The 24,099-nt window shown below is 35.3% G+C and overlaps 2 protein-coding genes across 3 annotated transcripts in view; one reads left to right on the top strand and one right to left on the bottom strand.

The window, feature by feature from the left end:
* Positions 1 to 14,721, top strand: part of LOC100378175 (tetratricopeptide repeat protein 13-like) — a 37,378-nt gene extending 22,657 nt beyond the window's left edge. The window contains exons 7-18 of the mRNA XM_006819232.3: positions 1,141 to 1,251; positions 3,227 to 3,309; positions 5,299 to 5,440; positions 6,247 to 6,421; positions 8,333 to 8,489; positions 9,344 to 9,601; positions 10,141 to 10,314; positions 10,753 to 10,962; positions 11,388 to 11,514; positions 11,908 to 11,993; positions 12,220 to 12,378; positions 13,327 to 14,721. Coding sequence (XP_006819295.3) covers positions 1,141 to 1,251; positions 3,227 to 3,309; positions 5,299 to 5,440; positions 6,247 to 6,421; positions 8,333 to 8,489; positions 9,344 to 9,601; positions 10,141 to 10,314; positions 10,753 to 10,962; positions 11,388 to 11,514; positions 11,908 to 11,993; positions 12,220 to 12,378; positions 13,327 to 13,441 — 1,797 coding nt within the window. The 3' untranslated portion in view covers positions 13,442 to 14,721. The remainder of the gene's footprint in view (positions 1 to 1,140; positions 1,252 to 3,226; positions 3,310 to 5,298; positions 5,441 to 6,246; positions 6,422 to 8,332; positions 8,490 to 9,343; positions 9,602 to 10,140; positions 10,315 to 10,752; positions 10,963 to 11,387; positions 11,515 to 11,907; positions 11,994 to 12,219; positions 12,379 to 13,326) is intronic.
* Positions 14,722 to 14,824: 103 nt separating this feature from the next.
* LOC100378773 (uncharacterized) overlaps positions 14,825 to 24,099 on the bottom strand; it is a 13,581-nt gene continuing 4,306 nt past the window's right edge. For both annotated transcript variants that reach the window (XM_085493785.1, XM_085493791.1), the window contains exons 5-9: positions 23,350 to 23,513; positions 22,315 to 22,484; positions 17,748 to 17,842; positions 16,392 to 16,431; positions 14,825 to 15,993 (exon numbers count right to left, since the gene is read on the bottom strand). In XM_085493785.1, the coding sequence (XP_085349911.1) occupies positions 14,888 to 15,993; positions 16,392 to 16,431; positions 17,748 to 17,842; positions 22,315 to 22,484; positions 23,350 to 23,513 (1,575 nt within the window). In that variant the 3' untranslated portion in view covers positions 14,825 to 14,887. The remainder of the gene's footprint in view (positions 15,994 to 16,391; positions 16,432 to 17,747; positions 17,843 to 22,314; positions 22,485 to 23,349; positions 23,514 to 24,099) is intronic.

The raw sequence follows: 24,099 nt of genomic DNA, 5'->3' as shown, positions 1-24,099 counted from the left end.
GTGTACAAAACATCAGGGCAGTTGACTTTCACTTTTCAACAGCCCTGCCAACAAGTTTATTAAAGATTATTTCTGTACTTCTGTTCCCATTCTAAGTAAGGGTAGCAAGTTATTTTATTTAGTAGAAGAAAATAACGACTACAACAGTCTGAATGATGTTATCACTTTCGAAATTAGTTTGATATTCAGAGTGCGAATCTAAACTATCAGCTACTACTTTTGATAAGTAGTTTTTTTTACTGCAACACCAATACACAGCTCTGTTCCCTGTGACATCATGCATTGTTTTTGTACACCTTTATTTCTTCTAGTACTCCTTTCTTTGCCGAGGGATCAACCCCTCAAACAACAACACAGCATTCTACCGACATGCAAAATGGGTAATTCATATTTCCCATATCAAATTGCTGCGTTCTTTGTTTCAATATCTTAGTATCATTCATCGAAAAAAAAAGGTGTCTCACTTTAACTTCACTTTAGTAAAACCATTTTTTACCAGACATGTAAGTTTAAAATATAAACTTGATTTCATAAATGAGTTTCAGCAAAATAAAACCTTCACTCTATTTCGGATGGCGGATAAATACATCAAGGCTGGATAAAGAGATTGGGGGGGGGGGGGTAATGTCACTTCGGTGACGTGCACTGTGAAAATACCACAAATGATTCCAAAACAGTGAAATTGTGAAAGAGTTTTCTAGTTTGAAAGTTTTTTCTTCTTGAATTAAGAATCATTAAGATGAGGACTCGCACGATGAAAACTTACTTTTTTTTTTTTGTACGTGCAATTTAAACAGAATGAGATTTTTATTTAAATAATCACCATACATGGATTATTCTAAAAGTTACACACATCTTGTATCTTCATCCGGCTTTGGATATGCACAGTTTGATCACCTACACATATCAGAAATGAACGCTATGCCCAACTTTAAGTCAGTCAACATATTATTTTGTTTTTCTAGACTATGATGCCAGTGATGCATCTCTCATGGATAGTGTTCATTTCACCACGTGTAGCCGATTGTTTTCGCTCGCGATGTATACATCATTTCATTCATTTCATTGTACTTTTTTTAAACTCTCATGCTATTAAAGGAATTTAGATTCATGACTTGGAAACTCATTCCCCTTTTGTAGAATTATCTCGCAGCAGAGGAAGACTTCCAGAAATCCCTGGAACTTGACAGCAAACAGTCGGAGATAATGCATTTCCGTGGCTTAGCCCTGTACCACCAGGGGAAAATAAAGGTCAGTGTTGTTGAACAGTGAGATCATACACACCACCCAGTGTGAAACTTTGTGATGTGCATTCTTGTGTTCTATGTAAAGTGGTAGAGTAGAGTCGCATGCAGTTGACGTGGCAGTAATGTTTCTATTAAATATGATTTTCTTGAGGTACCGCAGTACCCAGGAAAATTAGTACATATTTTTTTTCTTTTTTTCTGAAAGCTTGGATTTAGGTGAAATCAGATCAATAATATTGTTTGCTTAACTTACTAAATCGTCACCATGCATCATATCTGATGTGGGTCTCATGGGATACATTCAATATTTGTAAAATAATCAAGTTCAAAGGTATGGCCGACGTCGACGTGTGTCACTTCAATAGTTGATGCGACAGAGAGTCCGATGTGTTGTTGCGTTGTGCACATTAATCGATACCGGATATATGTTTCGTCTCTGCAGCTTGGTGAAATATTTACAGTATACCTTCCGAGTGCCAAAGTCAATTTCTGTAACCTTATAAAATGAAGCCAACATTTTTTTTTTTATTTTTGTAGTAGTTATAAGAAATAAAGTCCAATCAATCCAAAATTAACAAAGTATATTTAGAAAATTTGTAAAATGTTGCAGACAAATTTTAATCTTTCATGGCTTCTAATGCATCACATGCAGACATTATAATTCTTCATCTTCAGTTCATCGTCTTAAGAAATATCCTCAATTTGTCGTTCACATTACTTGAATTGTGATTAAATTTTAACATGCTCAGTGAGGTCAGAGTTCACAATAAACGTCTCATCTAGAGTATTTTCCAATGGTTTGGTGTACAATTTTAGCATTATCGCTTGTTGTAAATGTAACGAGATACAGCAGTTATGAGAGATTGACGTATGCAAACTATGATGTTTCAGTCAATAAAAAAATCCTATGCATACTTCCGGAGAAGTTTTAGAATAAGATTCTGATTAAAGGCCTTCCAATCACAATGGGGGTTGTTGATGTCAAGCAGCCTGATTAATTTCTTTTCTGAAAAAGTTGATTCATGCTTGAATCATTTTGGTCTGTAGAATTATCACAATATTTGTGATGCCCCAAACCTATCCATAAAACCATAAATCTATTTATGTTATTACTGATTTTAAACCAACGATTGACCAAAGTTTGCTGGTGTACATCCAAAAGTAGAAAATATTATTTTGCAAAATATGCAATTAACATTGTTTTATATGCACAGTCAATTTCTCACTATTTGACACAAAGTTCATCTCGCTGGCATACTTAAAATTGAATAAATTACAAAATACTTTAAAAATAGTACAATGAATCTGAAACATGTGCAATTACAGAAATGATACTGTTTTATATTTGCGGTATCGTTCTATGGTTGACCCTAAAATACAATGTCGTAATTACAGAGTGATGCACATTTCTGGAATCCAGCATATTTTAAGTATCTACTTCTATTTCTGACTGGTATGATTGAATCGTACTGGTTCTCTGACCATTCACTGGAGTTAACGATTGTTACGAGTATTTCTGAGTGTAGTTCCTAGCTGGTTTACCATAAACACCACTGACTAATCACAAAAACTCAAACAAGTAAATAAATCAATGATCTCGATGTAGGGTAAATGTTGAAGATCCAATAAAAAGTACTGTATCACTGATTTTAATTTTGAAAAACCAAAAATGCCAGTTTTGTTATAAAACTGTTTATATTTTCAAATGTACTATTTGGTAGATTTTCTGAGGGTGAGCAGATTGGATTAAATAGCAAAACAAATACCTTCGCAAAAAAATTAGATTATTAATGCATATCTGAAATCCAATCAGTCACATTTAAACCATTTTTAGGTTTTATATGTTTTCTCAATAAATTTTCTGATTTTCTGAGAGGCAATTTCGATGATGAACATTTTTAAACGGAAATTTGTAAATCAGTGAGTTGTAATGTTAAACAATGAACTGACGTATTTAATATGAATCGAGTACTTTTCAGGATTCAATAGAAGTTTTTAATACAACGTTAAAATTAGAACCTCTGTGTGTGGATTGTAGAAGAAGTCTTGGACATGCATACAGGTTGGTAATCAGTAACAATCACACTTCTTATGAGAAATAACATCAGGCAGACAGATACTGTGAAAACCTTACTGATGCCATACTTACACTGTGAGAACACTGTACTGACACTGTGAACATGATACTGACATTGTACTGACACTGTGTGAACACCATACTGACATCGTACTGACACTGTGTGAACACCATACTGACATCGTACTGACACTATGTGAACACCATACTGACATCGTCCTGACACTGTGTGAACACCATACTGACATCGTACTGACACTGTGTGAACACCATACTGACATCGTACTGACTCTGTGTGAACACCATACTGACATCGTACTGACACTGTGAAGACCATACTGATATCGTACTGACTCTGTGTGAACACCATACTGACATCGTACTAACACTGTGTAAACACCATATTGACATCGTACTGACACTGTGAACACCATACTGACATTGTACTGACACTGTGTGAACACTGTACTGATACGTACTGACACTGTATGAACACCATACTGACATCGTACTTACACTGTGAACACCATACTGACATCGTACTGACACTGTGTGAACACCATACTGACATTGTACTGATACTGTGTGAACACTACTGATTTGTACTGACACTGTATGAACACCATACTGACATCGTACTGACACTGAACACCATACTGACATAGTACTGACACTATGTGAACACCATACAGATACATACTGACACTGTATGAACACCATACTGACATCGTACTAGCACTGTGTGAACACAATACTGACATCGTACTTACACTGTGTGAACACTGTACTGATATGTACTGACACTGTATGAACACCATACTGACATCGTACTGACACTGTGTGAATACCATACTGACATCGTACTAACACTGTGTGAACACGATACTGACATCATACCGACACTGTGTGAACACCATATTGACATCGTACTGACACTGTGTGAACACCATACTGACATCGTACTTACACTGTGCGTACACTGTACTGATACGTACTGACACTGTATGAACACCATACTGACATCGTACTGACACTGTGTAAACACCATACTGACATCGTACTGACACTGTGTAAACACCATACTGACACTGTGTGAATACCATACTGACATCGTACTGACACTGAACACCATACTGACATCGTACTGACACTATGTGAACACCATACTGATACGTACTGACACTGTATGAACACCATACTGACATCGTACTGACACTGTGAACACCATACTGACATCGTACTGACACTATGTGAACACGATACTGACATCGTACTGACACTGCGAACACCATACTGACATTGTACTGACATTCTGAGAACACTATACAGACATCGTATTGACACTGTGTGAACATCGTACTGACACTGTGAACACAATACTGACATCGTACTGACACCTGTGAACACCATACTAACATCGTACTGACACTGTGTGAACACCATACTGACATTGTACTGACACTGTGAGAACACCATACTGACATTGTACTGACATTCTGAGAACACTATACAGACATCGTATTGACACTGTGTGAACATCGTACTGACACTGAACACCATACTGGCATCGTACTGACACCTGTGAACACCATACTAACATCGTACTGACACTGTGTGAACACCATACTGACATTGTATTGACACTGTGAGAACACCATACTGACATCGTACTGACACTTTGTGAACACCATACTGACATCGTACTGACACTGTGTGAACACCATACTGACACCGTGCATACACCATACAACGCCACGCAGATATCAACGTTTTATAGATACCAACACTGTGCAACCTTACAGACACAATCCAAGCGTCTCGACTGCTGTCATACATACTACATGTACAAACAGAAAATTATTGAACAATTCATTTCTCATTAAAATTTTTTCGTTCAATATTTTATGTGGTCCATTCATGTTGACGGGTATGCTTTAGACAATAAACATAGTTGACAGGCTGTTCTATCTGCAGAGAACTCGGGGACTTTGAAACTTCTATGCAACATTTTAATACAGCTTTAAGTTTGCAAGAAGATCATGTTCAGTCTCTTCAACTGCGGGGATCCTTGCTATATCAGAGCGGACGACCCCTTGAAGCTCTCAAGGATTTCAATGTAAGAAAATACTTTGAGAATATTTTATATTCTGCTATGTATGAAGTATAATATGAAGTGGAATGATAATTCAGCATTCCAAGCTTGCTTGCTGACTTGAAAACGCAATCGAAACTTGAAATCAAGGGAAAAGAAACATGCTTAAAACATTCGGCCATGCTACATTTCTGGCTGATTTCACTGTTCAGTTTAGAAGTACAGGTGATGATAATTAACAGCAATAGAGTGATTGCTGATAAGATTATCAATTCGTTCATTCTGTGAACTGTCTGTCTGTCTGTCTGTCTGTCTGATGGATAATTACATGGATGAATACAACTTTGACCTTTGAATTTGTGTACGCCTCAAGAATTAGCTACTTTCAGTTATTGTCAATCTTTTCACCACCAAACTATCTCGCCCAAATTTTTCTAAACTTTTTTCTAATATTCTTCAATATTTCTGGAAATGAACCCTAATTTTGGATCCAACAGGCAAAATTTGAGTTATTTTCAGTTTTTACTCAAATAATTTTCCCATTTTTTCCCCAATATTTTGAAGGAAAGTGCAGACTATAAACGGGACTATTTTGTGATGAAAGGAGGAAACTGGTGGTGAAAAGTTTAAACTCATCCTGCCATGATCTTGACTAGGTCTTGACTCGAAACAATGTTGTCGACGAGAGACATAAAACATTGTCTCTCACATGAAAAATCTTCACTTACTCAAACTTACTTACTCAAATTAAACAACTCTGCCCCCTCTCTTCTATCTGATTTATATTCCTTTCATAGACAATAGCGTATATTGATCTTTTTTTCCCACAGAAATGTTTGTCTGTTGATTCCACCAACGAAGCCTGTGAATACATGAGAGGGCTGTCCCACGCTTCCATTGGTCAGTATTATGAAGCAGTGAAATCAAACGCAAAGGTGCAATCCAATCCACCGTTTTTAGGTCAAAAAACTTCCAATGAATTTGCCAGAGTGCTGTACATTAGAGGTGAGATTTTAATACCCACTTTGGTGACACTAGAGGGCAGTGTATATGTAGTTAAGGAGGCATGTAGCAGGGGTTGGCTTCTTCTAAAGGTTTTTGTTTTGTTTCACTGCACTAGAATCTAAATCCTTTTTTATTATTATTTATTACGAAAGATGTATGCCTCTTTTCTTTACTTAAAGGGCGATGGTTTTCGTGTCGCCTATGGGACCCATAGCAACGTACCCAACATGTGTAAAATACATTGTTTGTTTGCATGAAATTCGAACACACGCTGCACGACTACCATCGCCCTGTAACATTACCAGCATAGACTGACTTGTTTGAGGTGGACTCCTTCTGTGACATACCGTAAAATCTGTATTAGAAGCCGCATCCCTAATAGAAGACGCACCCATTCTTTTTGAACAATTTGGAACCGAAAATTCATCATTTCTCATATGTGTACGTGCTCCAATAGAAGCCGCATCCCCTCTGTTGTATTGTACTATTTTAATAGAAGTCACGGCTTCTAATACATATTTTACAGTACTACTGAACTAAACAACCTACAGTTTAGTCCAATGTGTTTTGGTGCAGTGAAAATCACTCAAGCTTGGTGTTGTATAAGTCAGTGAATAGGTATGCATGCTGTTTTGTATCTGATTTTATAATGTAACAGATATATTCTATATGCTAATTGTACTTGTATTTTTGTAACCATCTGGTTATTTAGCGTACATTTGATAATTAAACAAATATGGATGTTCTTATTACAAACCCAATCTACAGTGTGAATCAGCGTCATCATGTTTCCAGAGTGGGGTACTAGCTAATGGCAAAAAAAAGTGCTAAACTCCATCCACCTAAATATACGGTGAAATAGCCACATGCTACTTTTAGCTCAATGCACAAATTAACAGAATATTAATTTAAGTGAAGTTCCAACAATCTCATTGTGAGATTATACTTTCTTTTAAATTAGTGACATCATGAATCAGCTTTTGAATTAGCAAAATTACAGATTAGCTAAATTAGCTAAAATAACATGCTAGCTAAATGGATATGTTTTACAATAGCAAATTCTGTTAATAACATCATTTCAACTGATCATACAAAAGTGTATTCAAACATTCATCATAATAATGAATCTTCTACTTTTGCATATACTTGTACGTTAGAATAACACAATGCTTAATAATAATAAATGCTTAATCATTTAAAGTATAAACTGCATCAATCTGACTGCAAATTGCAAAAACATGTCATGGTTTTATGTCTTCAGTAAATGAACCAGTCTCTATCGTAGACAAGTCATGTAAAGCTTGTTATGGAGGCTGTTGTCAATCCATCCTTGGATAATGAGGACATCCTCACCTCTTCATATTTGTCACCGCTGCCATGCCTGCAACACGTGTCTGCAAAACTGGAGAGCAAAGCTAGAAAAACAATCGCGTTTGGGTCACTGACAGAAATGGAAAAGGTCAGCTATGAAGTCTGCAGACAGATGATGAAAAAATCGCTGACAAGCTTTGTGTCCATCGATGCGTGATCATTACTTCCATATTTAATGGAAATGATCATTTGAGGAATGAGAAGAGTTTCCTGAACCCCCCCCTCCCCGTGTCAAAAGGACATTTAAAGTGTGACCTTTGTAATATATAACATTAGTTATTGTCAAATCGTTTTTTACTGGCTTTTAAGGTCATTACATAACCCCTAGATTGAATTCATTTTGTATATGTCACAACTAATATTACAGCAGTGATTTCATGCCACAATTATCACAATCAATTACATTTGTGAAGAGATATCGTCCGTAAAAGGTCGTAATACTTGTACATGAGGCTGAAAATGTCACATATAAACAAAAATAAACGACCAGGTCGCTTGATATTTTACTCAAAGAATTGTTCCACTTTTTAATTTTTTCAGAATACTCGCGTTATTTACATGCCAGATTAGACACACCGGTTGCTGAATACAGCATGGATTTAGATTTACAAGGGGCTTATAAGGATAACTGGGCAAAGGGATTACCATTTAAATATTCTGGCTATGAGGAACAACCAGGGTTATCACCTGAAATTAAGTAAGTGGTTTAAAAATTGGATTAATTTAAATACATTTACTGTAAATCAATATATACAATGTACATGTATATATATTGATCTCCGCATTTCCTGTTATTGCCTTATGCTCCCTGCTTTTTTATTTCCTATATTCTAGCACATTCTAGTTCAACCACTAGTTTTTGTCTTTTTCATCCCGTAATTGAAGGATTTTTTGTATAATCAGATTATAAAATAAAATAAAAAATAAAAGTTTAGGTTTTTTCATCACTGCTGATAGAGGGCGCTATTCCTATTTGGCATCAGAAAAATTAGGGGACAATTTTTTTGTGTGAAATATAAGATTTTCAAGTGTAACATGTCTTTCTATTTTTGTAAGATTATCACCACTTTTAGCTTTGCTCCTAGTTTTGAGAAGTAGCATGAACAGACCTTGGCCACGAGACTTTTCACTACACTTGTTCTCAAAAGAAAATGTATCCACTGTCACCAAATTATTTTTATGAAAATATTCTTGAAATCTCAATAAATGATGTACATTTTAATAATTTTAACTCTCCCAAAAAATGCACTATGGGAATATTTCACAAATAACTATCTTCTGAAGTTAATAGCTTTTGATGAGTCACATAACACCATCAAAGTTTGGTAATCAATGTTAATAGAGGGCACTATATATCTTTCTAGCTAGAATAAAATTTTTGTAAAATACTCTTACGTGCTTTCAAAGTATCCTTGACAAATCATCTCATTTGCATAGTATTAGAATATAATATGAATATTCATGATGAATAAAATCTATAATGTGCTTATGTGCAAACTGATTCATTTCTCATGCCGATTGTGTAACTTTTATGTTGGACTTGTTTCACAGTGACGTAGAAGTGTTAGATTTTGATGACTTGCCAGCAGATGTGCAGAACCTAATATGTACGGCTTCCAGCGTGGGTTCAATGATGCAGTATGAAGCAGACGGTTTTCTGCCCAATGTACGTGTCCACCTTGCCATGGGGTTGGCAGTCATCGAGATTGCCCAAACCATTCAACATTTCTGGAAAGCTTCGAAAATATCAAAAAACCAGATTGGTAGAAAATGGCGGGAGATCTTTGACATTGCTGTCAAATGGAGAAGGTGAGTTTGGAATTTCTTTACTCAAGTTCAAGTTTGGGTACATAAAGTCATGATGATATAGAAGTGCATGATATTATTAAATGTCACAAGTGGTCTATAAATATTATTTTGATAATGGGTCTAACCCAAGTTTTAATAAAAGACACTGATAACACCAAAACAGCAAGTGTTATGTAATAAAGCGTGTACATACGTAACTCATCATAACATTATTAAATGTTATTATCTAAATGGGAGGTATTTTAAAAATCCCAATCAACCAATCATTTTACTTAAAATGGAATAACCTGACCTACCCTATATGTATAATGAACTAAATTACCTGTCATCACATGTGCTACTCAGTATTTTGTTAAAGAGAAAATGCCAGATATGTGAAAGTCAACAAGATAAGGAAGATTTGTTATTCCATTGTAAAGACTACTCAAATATCGGGATTATTTCATTAAAAAAACAAATAATTTCATAAATACATAATTTTTTTGAATATTAATACATCAACCAGCACAATCACCATTTACTTTTGTTATTTTTTCTAGGGTTATAGATCCTGATCAGCCTGTGCTCTGGTTAGATTTGATGCCCAGTAAAAGTATACAAGCTGGTTTTAATAGTCATATGCATCTGGTCAGAGGGCAGGTAAACAACGTGAGATATACAAAGTATTTTGATGTGGTTTTTAATGTCACTAAAAAGATGGTGGCACAGTATGGGTATGTAGTCGTCTATTTCATTTATTTATTTGAATTTTACCAACATAATTGTACGTACTGGTATGATAAATACTTTTATTTTTAGTAGACATCACTGTTTTTAAGTTACGTTTCTTATTAAGTTCAGTTCAGGCTGTTCGAGCCGAATTTGACTCAATATCGCCTGACAACGAAGCAATATCATTCTTTGTATGTGGTGATCGGCAGTGTGATCAACAGCTGAAACCAGTGTTACCAGTTGATCATACTTCTCTGCTGATGGTTGTTCATTACTTCTTAGGAAAAAAAGTCTACATGAAATGCATGCTCAAGTTTATCACAATTTTCTATCCTGTTTGTGACATTTTTGATGACAGTTATTGCTGATTCATATATCATGCGTTTGAAAGCACACTTCATGACGTAGTTTTTGCATATTTATTCGTCTGTTGTTGACAGTGTAAACGGCAATGGACACCGTAGATCAGAACGCGAGATTCTAAGCACAATAGACAAGATAACGACGTGTGAAGAACTCCTGAAATTTGTCAAAAAACTTAAAGGAAATCGAAATGGAGGACCTGGATTTATGGTGGCTACAAAGCTTAATAGTAGGAAAGATAAAAGTCAGCGTTATGATGGTGTCATGTTTACAATGACAGGTGATGGGTATGTGTAGTCTTTTTTGATTGGATCAAACTCACTGTGGTTTTAGTAGAGCTGAATAGCAGGCTGTGATTGGCTGGCATTTGTTTAGATATGCAAATTTATACACAGACACATCACCTGACAAATGCTACAAAATGTTACAATACACATAAGTGCATTCACAATTGTGGTGAAAAAACAAACCATTTTTTATTGCAGACTAATCACATTGTTTTATTTGAGAAGTTGGCCAGATTATTTATTTACTTCATTTTCATTTTTTTTTGCTTAGTGAAATCTACTAATTTTATATTATTTAAAAATAGAAAATTACCGTAGATGTCTAAAATAGTGAAATTAAATATTTCACACTTTAAAAAGTGTCTTTGTATTCAGCTGAAATGACAGGGATAATAGTTCAAGTATTTTTTTTTTGTTCTCGATAGAAATGGCATCTTGTTCTCAATTGATACCGCTACTACCAAGAAACGAACAGAGCAATACCATTCAGAGCTAGAGTATATCTGGGGACTGTTAACAGAAGAAGCAAGGAAAGGACAGAGTAAAGATATGGTGAGATATGCATATGTAATGACACTATACTGAGCTTATGTTGTTTTGGATGAGAAGCGAAACCTTGATTTCTTTTTTGGTCCTTGTGTAGAAATGAAATGTAATACATTTGTGTTTCTCTATAGCAAATGTAAAGAACAATTATTGCTGCATATCGTATATGTTCCATTAGTAGCGTTTAAACTTATTGAAGTTATAGAGGTGTTTCTATGGTCAAAATAAGTGTATCTAATAGAGCAAATACAGTACATGTACACTTTTTAATAACTGTGATTTTAGCAAAATACCTAATTCACTAATGTTGTGAAACTGGTCAGTGTCTTGTGGTTGAATCCATCTCTTTGAGTGTTTATTTACCGAATGTACATTGTTTCAAATATAATTTTTTTACAGGATGTACACATGGATGCAGTGATCAACCTCATTTTATCATTGGTTTACTATTTTTATAATTTAATGCCTCTGTCTAGAGGGTCAAGGTAAGATTGGGTGATTTAGCAAATAGTGAAGCATCAGTAAAACAAAAGTACAAATATGTTATTGCAATTGGATCTGTGTACATTCAACATTTTTTGGATCGGTACAGGTCATTTAAGTATCTTGTAAATGATATTTAAAACAGCACAGCTACTCAATTGTCTTGTACTGGTAACATTGGCATTCCTCTTCAAAACACATAATGTACCTGTGTTTTATTCTGTTCAGTGTTGTAGCGTACAGCGTTGCCATGGGGCTGACAATGGCTGCTGGTAAAGAAGTGTCCGGTAAAATAGCCAAAGGTAAACTGGTGGACCTGGAAGCCATGTTAACAGGGAATCCAGATGCTTTTATAGCAATGGTGAAAAGTTGGATGAACTTGCAGAGGTACGATGAAATCTACATAAAAGTGCCACTTATTAAAATGAACAGACTTTGGAGTTTTCTGGTTGCTAGGCTTCCATTTATGCATGACAAAAATTTTTTTACATATCATTGAAGATTGCTTTTCAAGTAAAATATAAGGCACACTCCCTAGCATGAAGATACCCCCTAGTTTTTTAGCTCCGCTGTCGACTTTGTCGAGCGGAGCTTATCATATGAGTGATTGTCCGTCGGCGTCCGTGTCAATGTTTTACTTTTTCGACTTATTCTTGAAAACTACAAGCCTGAATGCTTTGATACTTGGTGTGTATGTACCTGGGGTAGACCTCTCTTAGATTTGTTCATTTCATGATGATATCTTCAATTCTCTAATTTTGGTGAAAAGTGATATTTTTGACTTCTTGTTAAAAACCGCAAGTCCAATTGCTTTGATATTGCATATATAGATGCTACATGTGGACCTTTCTCAGATTTGTTCATTTCGTGATGATATCTTCAATTCTCTAATTTTGGTGAATATTTTTGTAATTTTTAGTAAAAAATGATATTTTTGACTTCTTGTTAAAAACCGCAAGTCCGATTGCTTTGATATTACATATATAAGTACTACATGTGGACCCTTCTCAGATTTGTTCATTTCGTGATGATATATTTAATTCTCTAATTTTGATGAATATTTATGTCATTTTTGGTAAAAAGTGATATTTTTGAATTATTGTTGAAAACAGCAAGTCCAATTGCTATACATACTTATACATATTGTTCATTTTCTAATAATATCTTCAGTTCTTTAATTGAAATGTGCCTTGCTAACAACGGAGCTATCTCAGCCGAGAGGCTGCTTGTTGCAATTTCACAAGATAAATTATCAAATCAGAGCCAGTTTAAATTCAATTGCTCATATATTTTGTCTTCCAGCTGCTTATTTCAACTCATTTGCTTGCTTTGCAGGTCAACCATAAACCTGTCATCACTGCCCAAAATGCACGACACATTTCCTACACTGCGGACGATGCTAGAGGCCCTAAATGCTGGAGCAGACATGTGCAATACCTTTAACTTATAAACAAGGCTGAAGTAAACTTATAAACTTTTTTTTTTTTAAGAAACAAAAAATATTTAAAGAAGTTGGAATGTGTGTGGGTATTTCCTGGTGCTTCGTCAAACTGCCAATACAGTAATGCCTTGATTGTTACATAGTGGGGTGTATCAATTCAACTATCAATAGTATAAATGTGTTATACTATAATTATTTATATTATTGTCACTTTTTAAATTTTTATTATTAATTAATGTATATGGTTTGATATCGTCCATTTTTTTTAATGTTTTCTAAATGTATCAACATTTGTCTATAGGAAATTTGTAACAAGCCAGTTCTTAACGCATCATCTGTCGATGCAGTTTTTCCAATTCATTAGGACATACACGACAGAGGAAAGTCTTCCCTTTACACTTTCTCCATAAGGACAAGGCAGTACAGAGAAGACATCAAGCATCATAACATTGAATTTTACCTCCAACGCTATAAAATGATATTGCCTGCTGATGCAGTTTTTAGTGCCTGCTAGGACTTAAAATTTCTCGTTTGTGTGCAGCTGTATTTCAAACATGCTTCGATCAATCGCATTTACACATACATCACGCATTTGTTTTATGATCCAATTCAAGTGTTAAAAAAATCATAAAACTGTATCTCAGTTGTGCACGGACACATCATTTTGTTTTTAACATGGCTGGACTGATCATATAACATATTTGCACATGCTAGAAATGCAAATGTCATGGGCAGAATAAAGGAAGGAATCATACAAATAACTGGATCCACTTTGTATCATATCTGTTACACAAGTTAAATATTTGGCATTAATGTTGACACTCACTAAAAAGGGACTTGTTTAATTATAATAATGCCTGTATTATGAAGTCTCCAACGCTATTGTGTGGACTACAGTTTTTGGCAACTTGAAAATCAAAACTAACTAGTAATGACATTTCACTCAGAGTTCGTTCTTATAGCATTATGGGGGGGGGGGGATATTTGATGGTCTTGTTGCGGGATTAACAAAAGCTGTTATGGATGTTGAACGAACTGCTCAGGTTTCAGTGTTCACTCCAGGTGGCGCTCTTTGCCAAAATGCAATGGTATTGTGTTGATGCTACTGAAATTCATCAGCAATAAATATATCAACAAAATGAAAAAGTAACTAGCAGTATCATCATTGTAATATAACTCGCTAAGGCAATAAGAGTTATTTCATGCTTCCAAGTAAAACGGATGTCACTATTAACTAAAGAATGTTCATAAAAAACCATTGAAGTGGTAATAAAAATTTTTACCAGTAATATTGTGTGAATCGTATTAATTTCTCACTATCCACATATTGATATTATAATAAGTAAAAATTGCATACTTAGTTGTAGCTCTCAAAAATAACAACACTTATCACAAATTTAAAGATATTTAATTTCTAAAAAAACATCTGAAAGTATACCATATGTACAAGGCTCTTTATCTGAAAAATGGTGGCTGTGTTTTTCCTGTACTGCTTCGCCTTTGATCAGTGCGTCCAGTTATTCTGACCGTGGCTAGACTGGATAAACTACCTGCAGTGTTTGGTGGAGGTGGTCCTCGTGGTGGGGGTCCTCGAGGTGCCCAAACCTGAGGAGGGTAGCTCCCAGGGGGTACTTGTCCTGGAGTTACTGGTGTTGGTGGCAGTGCACCAGATACTGGCACCATGCCACCAGGAGTTGGCGGACCCCCTCTCTGTTGCTGCGGTAGACTTGGCGGGGGAGTGTCGTACCTTGTTGGAGTGTTGTAAGTCTGGGGAGGGGGGTAGTTTTTTGGTGGAGTTGTTGGGTAAGTGCTTCCTCCGCCCCTGCCAGCCATGCTGTAAGGCTGTTGGGCAAGTAAGCTGGGTGGTGCTGTAGTTGGTGCAGCCTGTGACGGTGGTAGTGTGTGCTGGGGCTGTGGTGTTGGCGGCTGGGCTGGGTAATTTGGAGGCGGCACTGTATTCTGATTGGCAGGGTACTGGCCACTTTGTTGATATTGTGTCGGATACTGTCTGGTTGGAGTATTATAGCTGCCCTGGTTTGTGTTAGTATTTTCTTGGCTATACGAGCCAAATGAAGCCTGAGTCGGTGGTGCATTATAACTCGGTGGATACGAGTCTTGAGTCCCATAGGCTTGCGTTTGAGTATAATCATAACCCGGTTTCTGGCTATAGCTGGTACTTGCAGTTGGCTGACTAGCCTGTGCATTTGGAAATGAGAACCCAGTTGTCTGTGGTGGTGGTTGTTGCTGTGGCTGATAACTCTGAGTTGCTGAATATGCAGTGCTTCCAGGAGCTTGTTGGTAGCTTCCACTAGGGTAAGCAGCTGTCGGCTGTGCAGTGGGTGGCGGAGGACCATCATGAGCGGTTGTCCCAGCAACGGGAAGAGTTGCCTGAGGAACAGGCGGAAGAGAAGGTGGCAGAGATGCATAAGCTGACGTAACCTGTTGTTGAAAGTTTGCTACAGGTGGTGGCTGGCTTGGATTTATTGGCAATGGGAGTTGTCTGGTTGGCTGTTCTGTCACTGCAATGTGTTCTGTTTTAGCAATCTTCATCGAAGGTTCATCTGTGAAGAAACAAAAATAAGATGTCAGTTTTTATGTAGTCACCATTGGCTTGACAAGGCTAGTAACAAATTAAGTTGATTACACATCTTGCATACAATCGATTATTATGTCTACTTGCAAGCAATGAACATACATTATGGAACATAAATTCCATATTGTTAGTCAATGTATGAAGGCTACGGGCAAGACATTTAATCTACTACAGTACTTTAGCCACAATGAAGATTAAAGATAGTAAAAATATACACCCATCTCCGTACATGTAAAACTTACAAAAAACCCAAAACAAGTCAAGCTTTAACTGAAACACTCCACCCACCACCACTGCAATGTGAAGTGAAGGAAAAATAAAATAATCTCTACTCATCACATACTGAAGTATACTGTGCCACCTTACCTGGCGGCGGCGTTGGAGGCGCAGGCTCTGGTGGTGTTTTCTGGAAATGAATAAACCAGTGAGATTTATACATGATCTAACCTCTGAACACAGCCTCACTCACCATCCAGGAATTAGTAATGTAAAGAAATTTTTTTTTTTCGCTAGTGGAAATTCTAATTTTCACACACAGTTCTTTACAAATTGTTAAATATAGTAACACTAGTTGTGAAAGATGGCAGCCACAACAGCACTGTTAAAACATCGGTAGTCAAATTTTGAGTACCAGCAAATAAAAAATACATTTTACATGTGTTGTACACATCCATATCAAACATGACACAGTGCAACACCCACTGCCCTTTTATATTATAATCACATACATGTAGCAATTGATTTGAGACAGGTATTGTAAACTGTTTCATTTTCTCTGCTGGGAATTCCCGCAATTTGATGATTTAATGGCACGTTGTATGGCCCCAGGGAAATTTACACTGCTAGAAAAATTCAAGAAATTCACCAGCTTGTGAAAATTTGTCTTCCAGTTTTACTGTATTTACCCTTAATAACTAACTACATGTGTATCAAAATTCTCATCCATGTATATCCCACATGTCTGAATGCTGGCTTTCCACTTCCATTTGATTTTTTGTTCAAAATGTTTTTGAACAGTGTTTTGACACCCACAGATTCACAAAATCCAACCTTGTATCAAATTACTGTTGAAGTTGTGAAGCTGGTGAAAAATGTTGCCTTTGACATGTTATTAGTATATGTTTCATATTAAATGCAGCAGCTATTATGGTATTAACAAGAAACTACAAGATTTTACTCATGTTATCACTACATCAGAGCGAACGCTGAACAGCAAACATTACATACTTCTCAGGTTAGTTGTGTTTAGTAAACTCCTGAAGCAGAATTTGAACAGCAATGCATGATGGGATTTATTGTAGTAAGGACAAATAATAGCTTAGTCGATAAATGATGCAATACATCTGATTTCAATCAGTATAACTCATAGATTTGATTTACTAGAAAATTAAAAGTTTTTGTGAAAGTGAAAATTTTCCTGAGGTAATATAGCATTGCAGCAAATTGTGCGACATTTTTTTAATTATATAGATGTCATTAAATTGGCAAATCATAAAAATTGTCTGCAGCAAAAACTTACAATACTGCGAAGAGGATAATCATAAAGGATAATCCTAGCAAATCCTCAAATATTTCCCACAATTCATGAAGTCCAATACATCACATACAACGCCAATAAAACTTAATGACATCGCATGACAACAGCTGAATTGTTGAGGCCAACTCCAGGAATCAAACGACTTCCGAAGAAGCAACGGCGACTTAAAAGAAGGCTACACTTACCGGTCTTCCCATTTTGTGTTTTGCAGACATAGAAATTCCCTCTGATTTAGTAGGGTCTTGACCAGTGTATAGATCCAGCACCTGATGGCAAATATCTGAAAGAAAACATGGATTATTATTTAAATACAAGATGAATACAATACAAATGACTGGATTTGGGTTACAGTGTGTGCCAATAACATCAACCTAATCCTGTATGTTAATTTCAACCACAGATAGGGGCAACATCTACCCGCTTCATATCTGTTCAAAATCACCAATAAAGTGAAACAAGCATTGATAATGCATAGTCCCCATTAAGTATTAGCTGTAGTTGATGTAAATGTTCAGTACATGTAGAAATGAAAGATCAATGTTTTTTTAACACAGATTATAGATTGTGTTACTGTCAGTATAGTACCTATGTGGAAACTTTGAACTGAGTTGGACTATATCTTACGGAGGAAATAGCATGACAGAAAAACGCAGCCAGTCGGGTATTGGTGTTTAAGTATCTTCAAAAGAAATATGGCTTACACCATAACCTAATATGTAAGGTCATCGTACAAGGTTTGATTGAAAATGCCCTATTCAACTGAATCAGGCCATATCGCCCTGTTCTGCTCCAAGAAACAGTTCCGGACATGTTACAGAATGATATTTTATGTTTTTTTTGACAAAATGGCCACCATTTCGACAAATTTGATCAAATCTCAAGACAAAACATGTTGTTGTGTTATCTTGCAGTATACTATGTACAAACTTTCATGGGAATCACACCACATCTTTCAGAGGAATCGGCTTGAAAACAAAAAAAAATTGACATGCATCTATTACCCAATATGCACGATCACCATACAAAGTTTGATTAAAACCACCCTGTTCAGCTCTGAGAAACAGTTCCGGACACGTTACAGACTGTGATTTTAAGATATTAAACAAAATGGCTGCCATTTCGACAAATTTAATTAAATCTCAAAACAAAACATGGTGTTGTGTTATCTTGAAGTATAGTACCTATGTACAAACTTTGAACTGAATCAGGCAATATGTTATGGGGGAATCAGCATGAAAATAGAAAAAAAACAAAATGAACGCCAGTCAGCCATCTTGGGCCGAATCTCGGGAAAAAAAGTGACGTGCACCTATAACCCAATATGCATGATCACCATACAAAGCTTGATTGAAATCGCCCTGTTTAGCTCCGAGAAACAGTTCCGGACACGTTTTTTGAGGAACAAAATGGCTGCCAGTCAGCCATATTTATTTCATAACGAAAATTGGCAGGCATATGTAGGTCATCATACATTGTCTGTACACCAAGTATGAATGAGATCGGTCAAAGGGTGTTCGAGAAATGGCTCCAAACGGACACATGGAACACACGGGCGCACGTACTTCGTCCGAATGGGGACTAAAAAACAATCAAAGAAAGCATAGAAAGAACTCTCGTGTGCTGAAAGTATTGGAGAAATTTAAGATTTGCTTTCAAACGAGAAGCTTGCCAACTAATTTTTGTCTGCTATGCATAACATGACAAAAATGTGATTCACATTATCAAAATTTATAATACATACAGAAAATACATTTGAAATGATTTTCCATCCATGGTTTTCAGTCTAATTTATTCCAGGGCACCTCTGCGATGAATTCAATTTAAATCTGATTTTTTTAGATATCAGAAATGGGCTAATAATAGATAATCAATATGCATGTTTATCAACATTAAACTAATCATGTCTGTGGATTACTACCTCAATGAACCAAATGAATTATACAAATTAAGCAATTATTATGCATAAATTTAGGACTGTTTATTGTTTCAGGGCACACATGTACAAAGTTTCATTATAATGTGATGATTAATCCTAACTAAATTAGTGGAAAGCTGAAAAGTAAATTATTATGTAAATTAGGTAATTATTATAGATGTATATAAACCTAAAACTAATTTGATCATCACATTGTGTTAGAGTACATATGTACCAAGATTCAGTGAATTAAGATAAGTACTGTCACAGACCATGTACGAAATTTTATTGAAATGTGATTAGAACCAAGAATTATGATTTATTATGCAAATTAGGTAATTAATATGATCTGATTTTAATTCAAAACTGAGTAGGTCTGTGCATTGTTCTGGAGCATCAATGTACCAAGTTTCATTGACATGGAATAATCAGTACATGTGATATCAGTGTAAAAGCCAAAAATTAACTAATTATGCAAATCAGTTGATTAATATGCACACATCTTTACTTAAAATTAATCAGGTCTTTGGATTGTTCTAGAGCATCTATGTACCAAGTTTCATTGAAAAGTAATGAAGTAATAGTACTTGAAACATCAAAAGCTGAAAATTGATTAATTATGAAAATTAGGTAATTAATATCTCACATATCTGACTGTTCATCGTCCTATGTATATATGTAAGTTTCATTGAAATGTGAGGATTAGTACCTGAGATATCAGTGGAAAAGCTGAAAATTAACTAATCATTATGCAAATTAGGTTAATTATATGCATGGATTTTTACCCAAAACTAATCACATTTGTGCATTAGTCCAGAGCATCTATGTACCAAGTTTCATCAAAATTTAATGAACGACTTTTCAGGTATCAGTGGAACAGTCAGGGAACAGCTAAAAATTAGCTTATTATCATGCAAATCAGGTAATTAATATGCATGGATTTCAACCAAAACCTAATCACCGGAGTCAAAAACATTGTCAATTTGTGTACATTTTACACACAGTAACAGAAATCATCTTAGACTCTCTTCAAGAAGATTACATGTACATTTGCAGTGCACATGTTTTAATTATCCACTGCCCGAGCGTGTGGGGTTTTATGTCAAACAAAACCTGCTGAACAATGTAAGCAATTTTGCCACAAAATTCTTGGACATTTGTATTAACTTTGAACAAAATTAATCCAGGCATGTCTGCGAAAAGAAGTTGCGTGGGCAGATGGAACCTAAAACATAAGTTCCTGTTTCGAACTACTCTTCGAAAGGTTGTTGCTTACTGATAAAAGCTAATACACAGCACTGGATAGAAGGGCCAATACAAGGTCACATCACTAGCATAAATAACAAGCAGCCTATCGGCTGAGATAGCTCCGCTGTTAGCAATGCACATTTCAATTAAAGAACTGAAGACATCATTAGAAAATGAACAATATGAATAATATCAAAGTAATCGGACTTACATTTTTTAACAAGAAGTCGAAAATATCACTTTTTACCAAAAATGACAAAAATATTCACCAAAATTAGAGAATTAAAGATATTATTACAAAATGAACAAATCTGAGAGAGGTCCACATGTAGTGCCTATATATGTAATATCAAAGCAATCGGACTTACAGTTTTCAACAAGAAGTATCACTTTTTACCAAAAATGACAAAAATATTCACCAAAATTAGATAACTGAAGATATCATCACAAAATGAACAAATCTGCGAAAGGTCTACATGTAGTATCTATATATGTAATATCAAAGCAATTGATCTATTGGTTTTTAACAAGAAGTCGAAAATATCACTTTTTACCAAAAATTACAAAAATATTCACCAAAATTAGAGAATTGAAGATATCATCACAAAATGAACAAATCTGAGAGAGGTCCACATGTAGTACCTATATATGTAATATCAAAGCAATCGGACTTGCGGTTTTTAACAAGAAGTCGAAAATATCACTTTTTACCAAAAATGACAAAAATATTCACCAAAATTAGAGAATTGAAGATATCATCACAAAATGAACAAATCTGAGAGAGGTCCACATGTAGTACCTATATATGTAATATCAAAGCAATCGGACTTGCGGTTTTTAACAAGAAGTCGAAAATATCACTTTTTACCAAAAATGACAAAAATATTCACCAAAAATAGAGAATTGAAGATATCATCACGAAATGAACAAATCTGAGAGAGGTCCAAATGTAGTACCTATATATGTAGTATCAAAGCAATTGGACATGCGGTTTTTAACAAGAAGTCAAAAATATCACTTTTTACCAAAAATGACAAAAATATTCACCAAAAATAGAGAATTGAAGATATCATCACGAAATGAACAAATCTGAGAGAGGTCCAAATGTAGTACCTATATATGTAGTATCAAAGCAATTGGACATGCGGTTTTTAACAAGAAGTCAAAAATATCACTTTTTACCAAAAATGACAAAAATATTCACCAAAATTAGAGAATTAAAGATATCATTACAAAATGAACAAATCTGAGAGAGGTCCACATGTAGTACCTATATATGTAATATCAAAGCATTTGCACTTGCGGTTTTTAACAAGAAGTCGAAAATATCACTTTTTACCAAAAATGACAAAAATATTCACCAAAATTAGAGAATTGAAGATATCAACATGAAATGAACAAACCTAAGAGAGGTCTACCCAAGGTACATATACACCAAGTATCAAAGCATTCAGGCTTGTAGTTTTCAAGAAGAAGTCGAAAAAGTAAAACATTGACACGGACGAGGACGACGACGACGGACAATCACTCATATGATAAGCTCCGCTCGACAAAGTCGACAGCGGAGCTAAAAACAGAGGGGGCCTCACCTTCCAGCATTTCTAGTGTGACATCTTCAATAAATGGATCCCACCATTTTGTACGACTGCCTTTACATTGCCAGTCTAGAACATCACTCTTGGACAGTCTCCCTGCTAAGTACATGACAGCCACTGCCAAAACCTGGGGCTCCCACTGAAGGCACAGTGTGGTACAGAGACTGGAAAAAATATCATAGTATATTAGACACTGACCGTCTAATTATGGTTCCATTGGAGGATTCACAGCAGTATGTGATATAGGGCCTGATATATTCAGGTAAGAGATGTCCTATACTGTGAAACCATTTATTACCCGGTATTACTGTTTCGATGCTTTGAGTACCGGTAATTTAACTGGGCTTCAAGTTCACAGACTTTACATGTTTACATGAACTTAATTCAGCAGATTTTACGTATCAGTGGAATTAAAAACCAGGGAATAATAAATGCAGTATTTGTTGTTTTGCTAGAGCTGTACATGCATGAGTGGTGGACTTTCACTTTGTCAAAAGTAACAGTTCTTGCTTTACTAACATTTAACAGGGTTACAATAGTAAGTTGACAAATTCAGATGAAAACACTTCTGGATTTGTACCTGAATTGTGTAGATCTGGCAGGTGACTGAAGGCATCATGGAAGTATGATATACTGGTAATCAATGTAAACTATATTGAAACTACACAAAACTACTTGAAAAATTAAGATTTACAATACACTTGCTAGTCTGACGATGTACACAGTTCTAAACATGTTTCACACATCACGTTTGACTTGCCAAGGGATATAAGAAGATGACTATCATATACTCAATCTGCAGTATATTTCACCTATATTTCATTTTCTTTCTGAATATTTGCTAGTGACTGGAAATAGCAAAATATAGCTTGTCAGATTTTTGAAGTGAACTGCTGTCACACTATTTTTCACAATACTGTTCAAATGAAATGCGTGGAACTCTGTGAAAAGGTGAATTGATTGGTTTGGAAGATAATAAATATGGTTGTTTGTTTGTTTAATTATCAGTGATTCTACTTTTACCCTAACCTGTCATTGATAAAGGTCCATCCCATCTGTACTAATTGCTGTATCTTGGCTTTGTCTCCTTTAATAACCCTGGCATATTTCAGTAAATAAGTGTATGGATGATCAACCTGTAGGTCAAACTTTATTGTTTGCAGTAAAATCCTCTCAAACGTCATAATCTCCTCCTGTAAGTGAAAAATTAATTACCACGTGAGAATTGAGTTTGGAAATAAAATGTTATCCATGGAGCTGGTTTAGTATGTAATGTAACAATGGTGGTTATTCTCAGTTTCCCATGAACAGGTTGTAGGCATTGAAAGTTTATAAAATGTTCATAAAATCCGAGAAACCCATTTTTTATTTACATATTGCATCTTGGTAAACTTATGTACATTCCATGACAATTACACAACACAAACTTGCTAACTTTTAAAGGTCCATGATTTGAAACTACACGTACATGTACACATATAGGTTATCAGATAATTCCTATTGTCCCCTGTTTTGTTTTTTATAGAATTTTAAATCCAAAGAGTCATTCTATGCAATGGTTGCATCATTTTCAGAAACAATTCTATGATTACTATCACCAATTTTGTAAAAAACTATTTTAGGCAACTGAAAAATTGTGCTCAACAAAGAATAGCATTTTTCAACAATTAAATGTCACTGTCATAAAGGTGGAAACATAAAATGTTATAAGCACTCACAAGTACTGGACACTAAGGTTCAATCAATAATTGTCTAAAATGTCAAATTACAAACACCAAA

This window comes from Saccoglossus kowalevskii, chromosome 2 (assembly GCF_978046115.1).
Source record: "Saccoglossus kowalevskii chromosome 2, keSacKowa6.1, whole genome shotgun sequence".
NCBI classification, from domain to species: Eukaryota; Metazoa; Hemichordata; class Enteropneusta; family Harrimaniidae; genus Saccoglossus; species Saccoglossus kowalevskii.
This window is presented reverse-complemented; position numbering and strand designations above follow the sequence as displayed.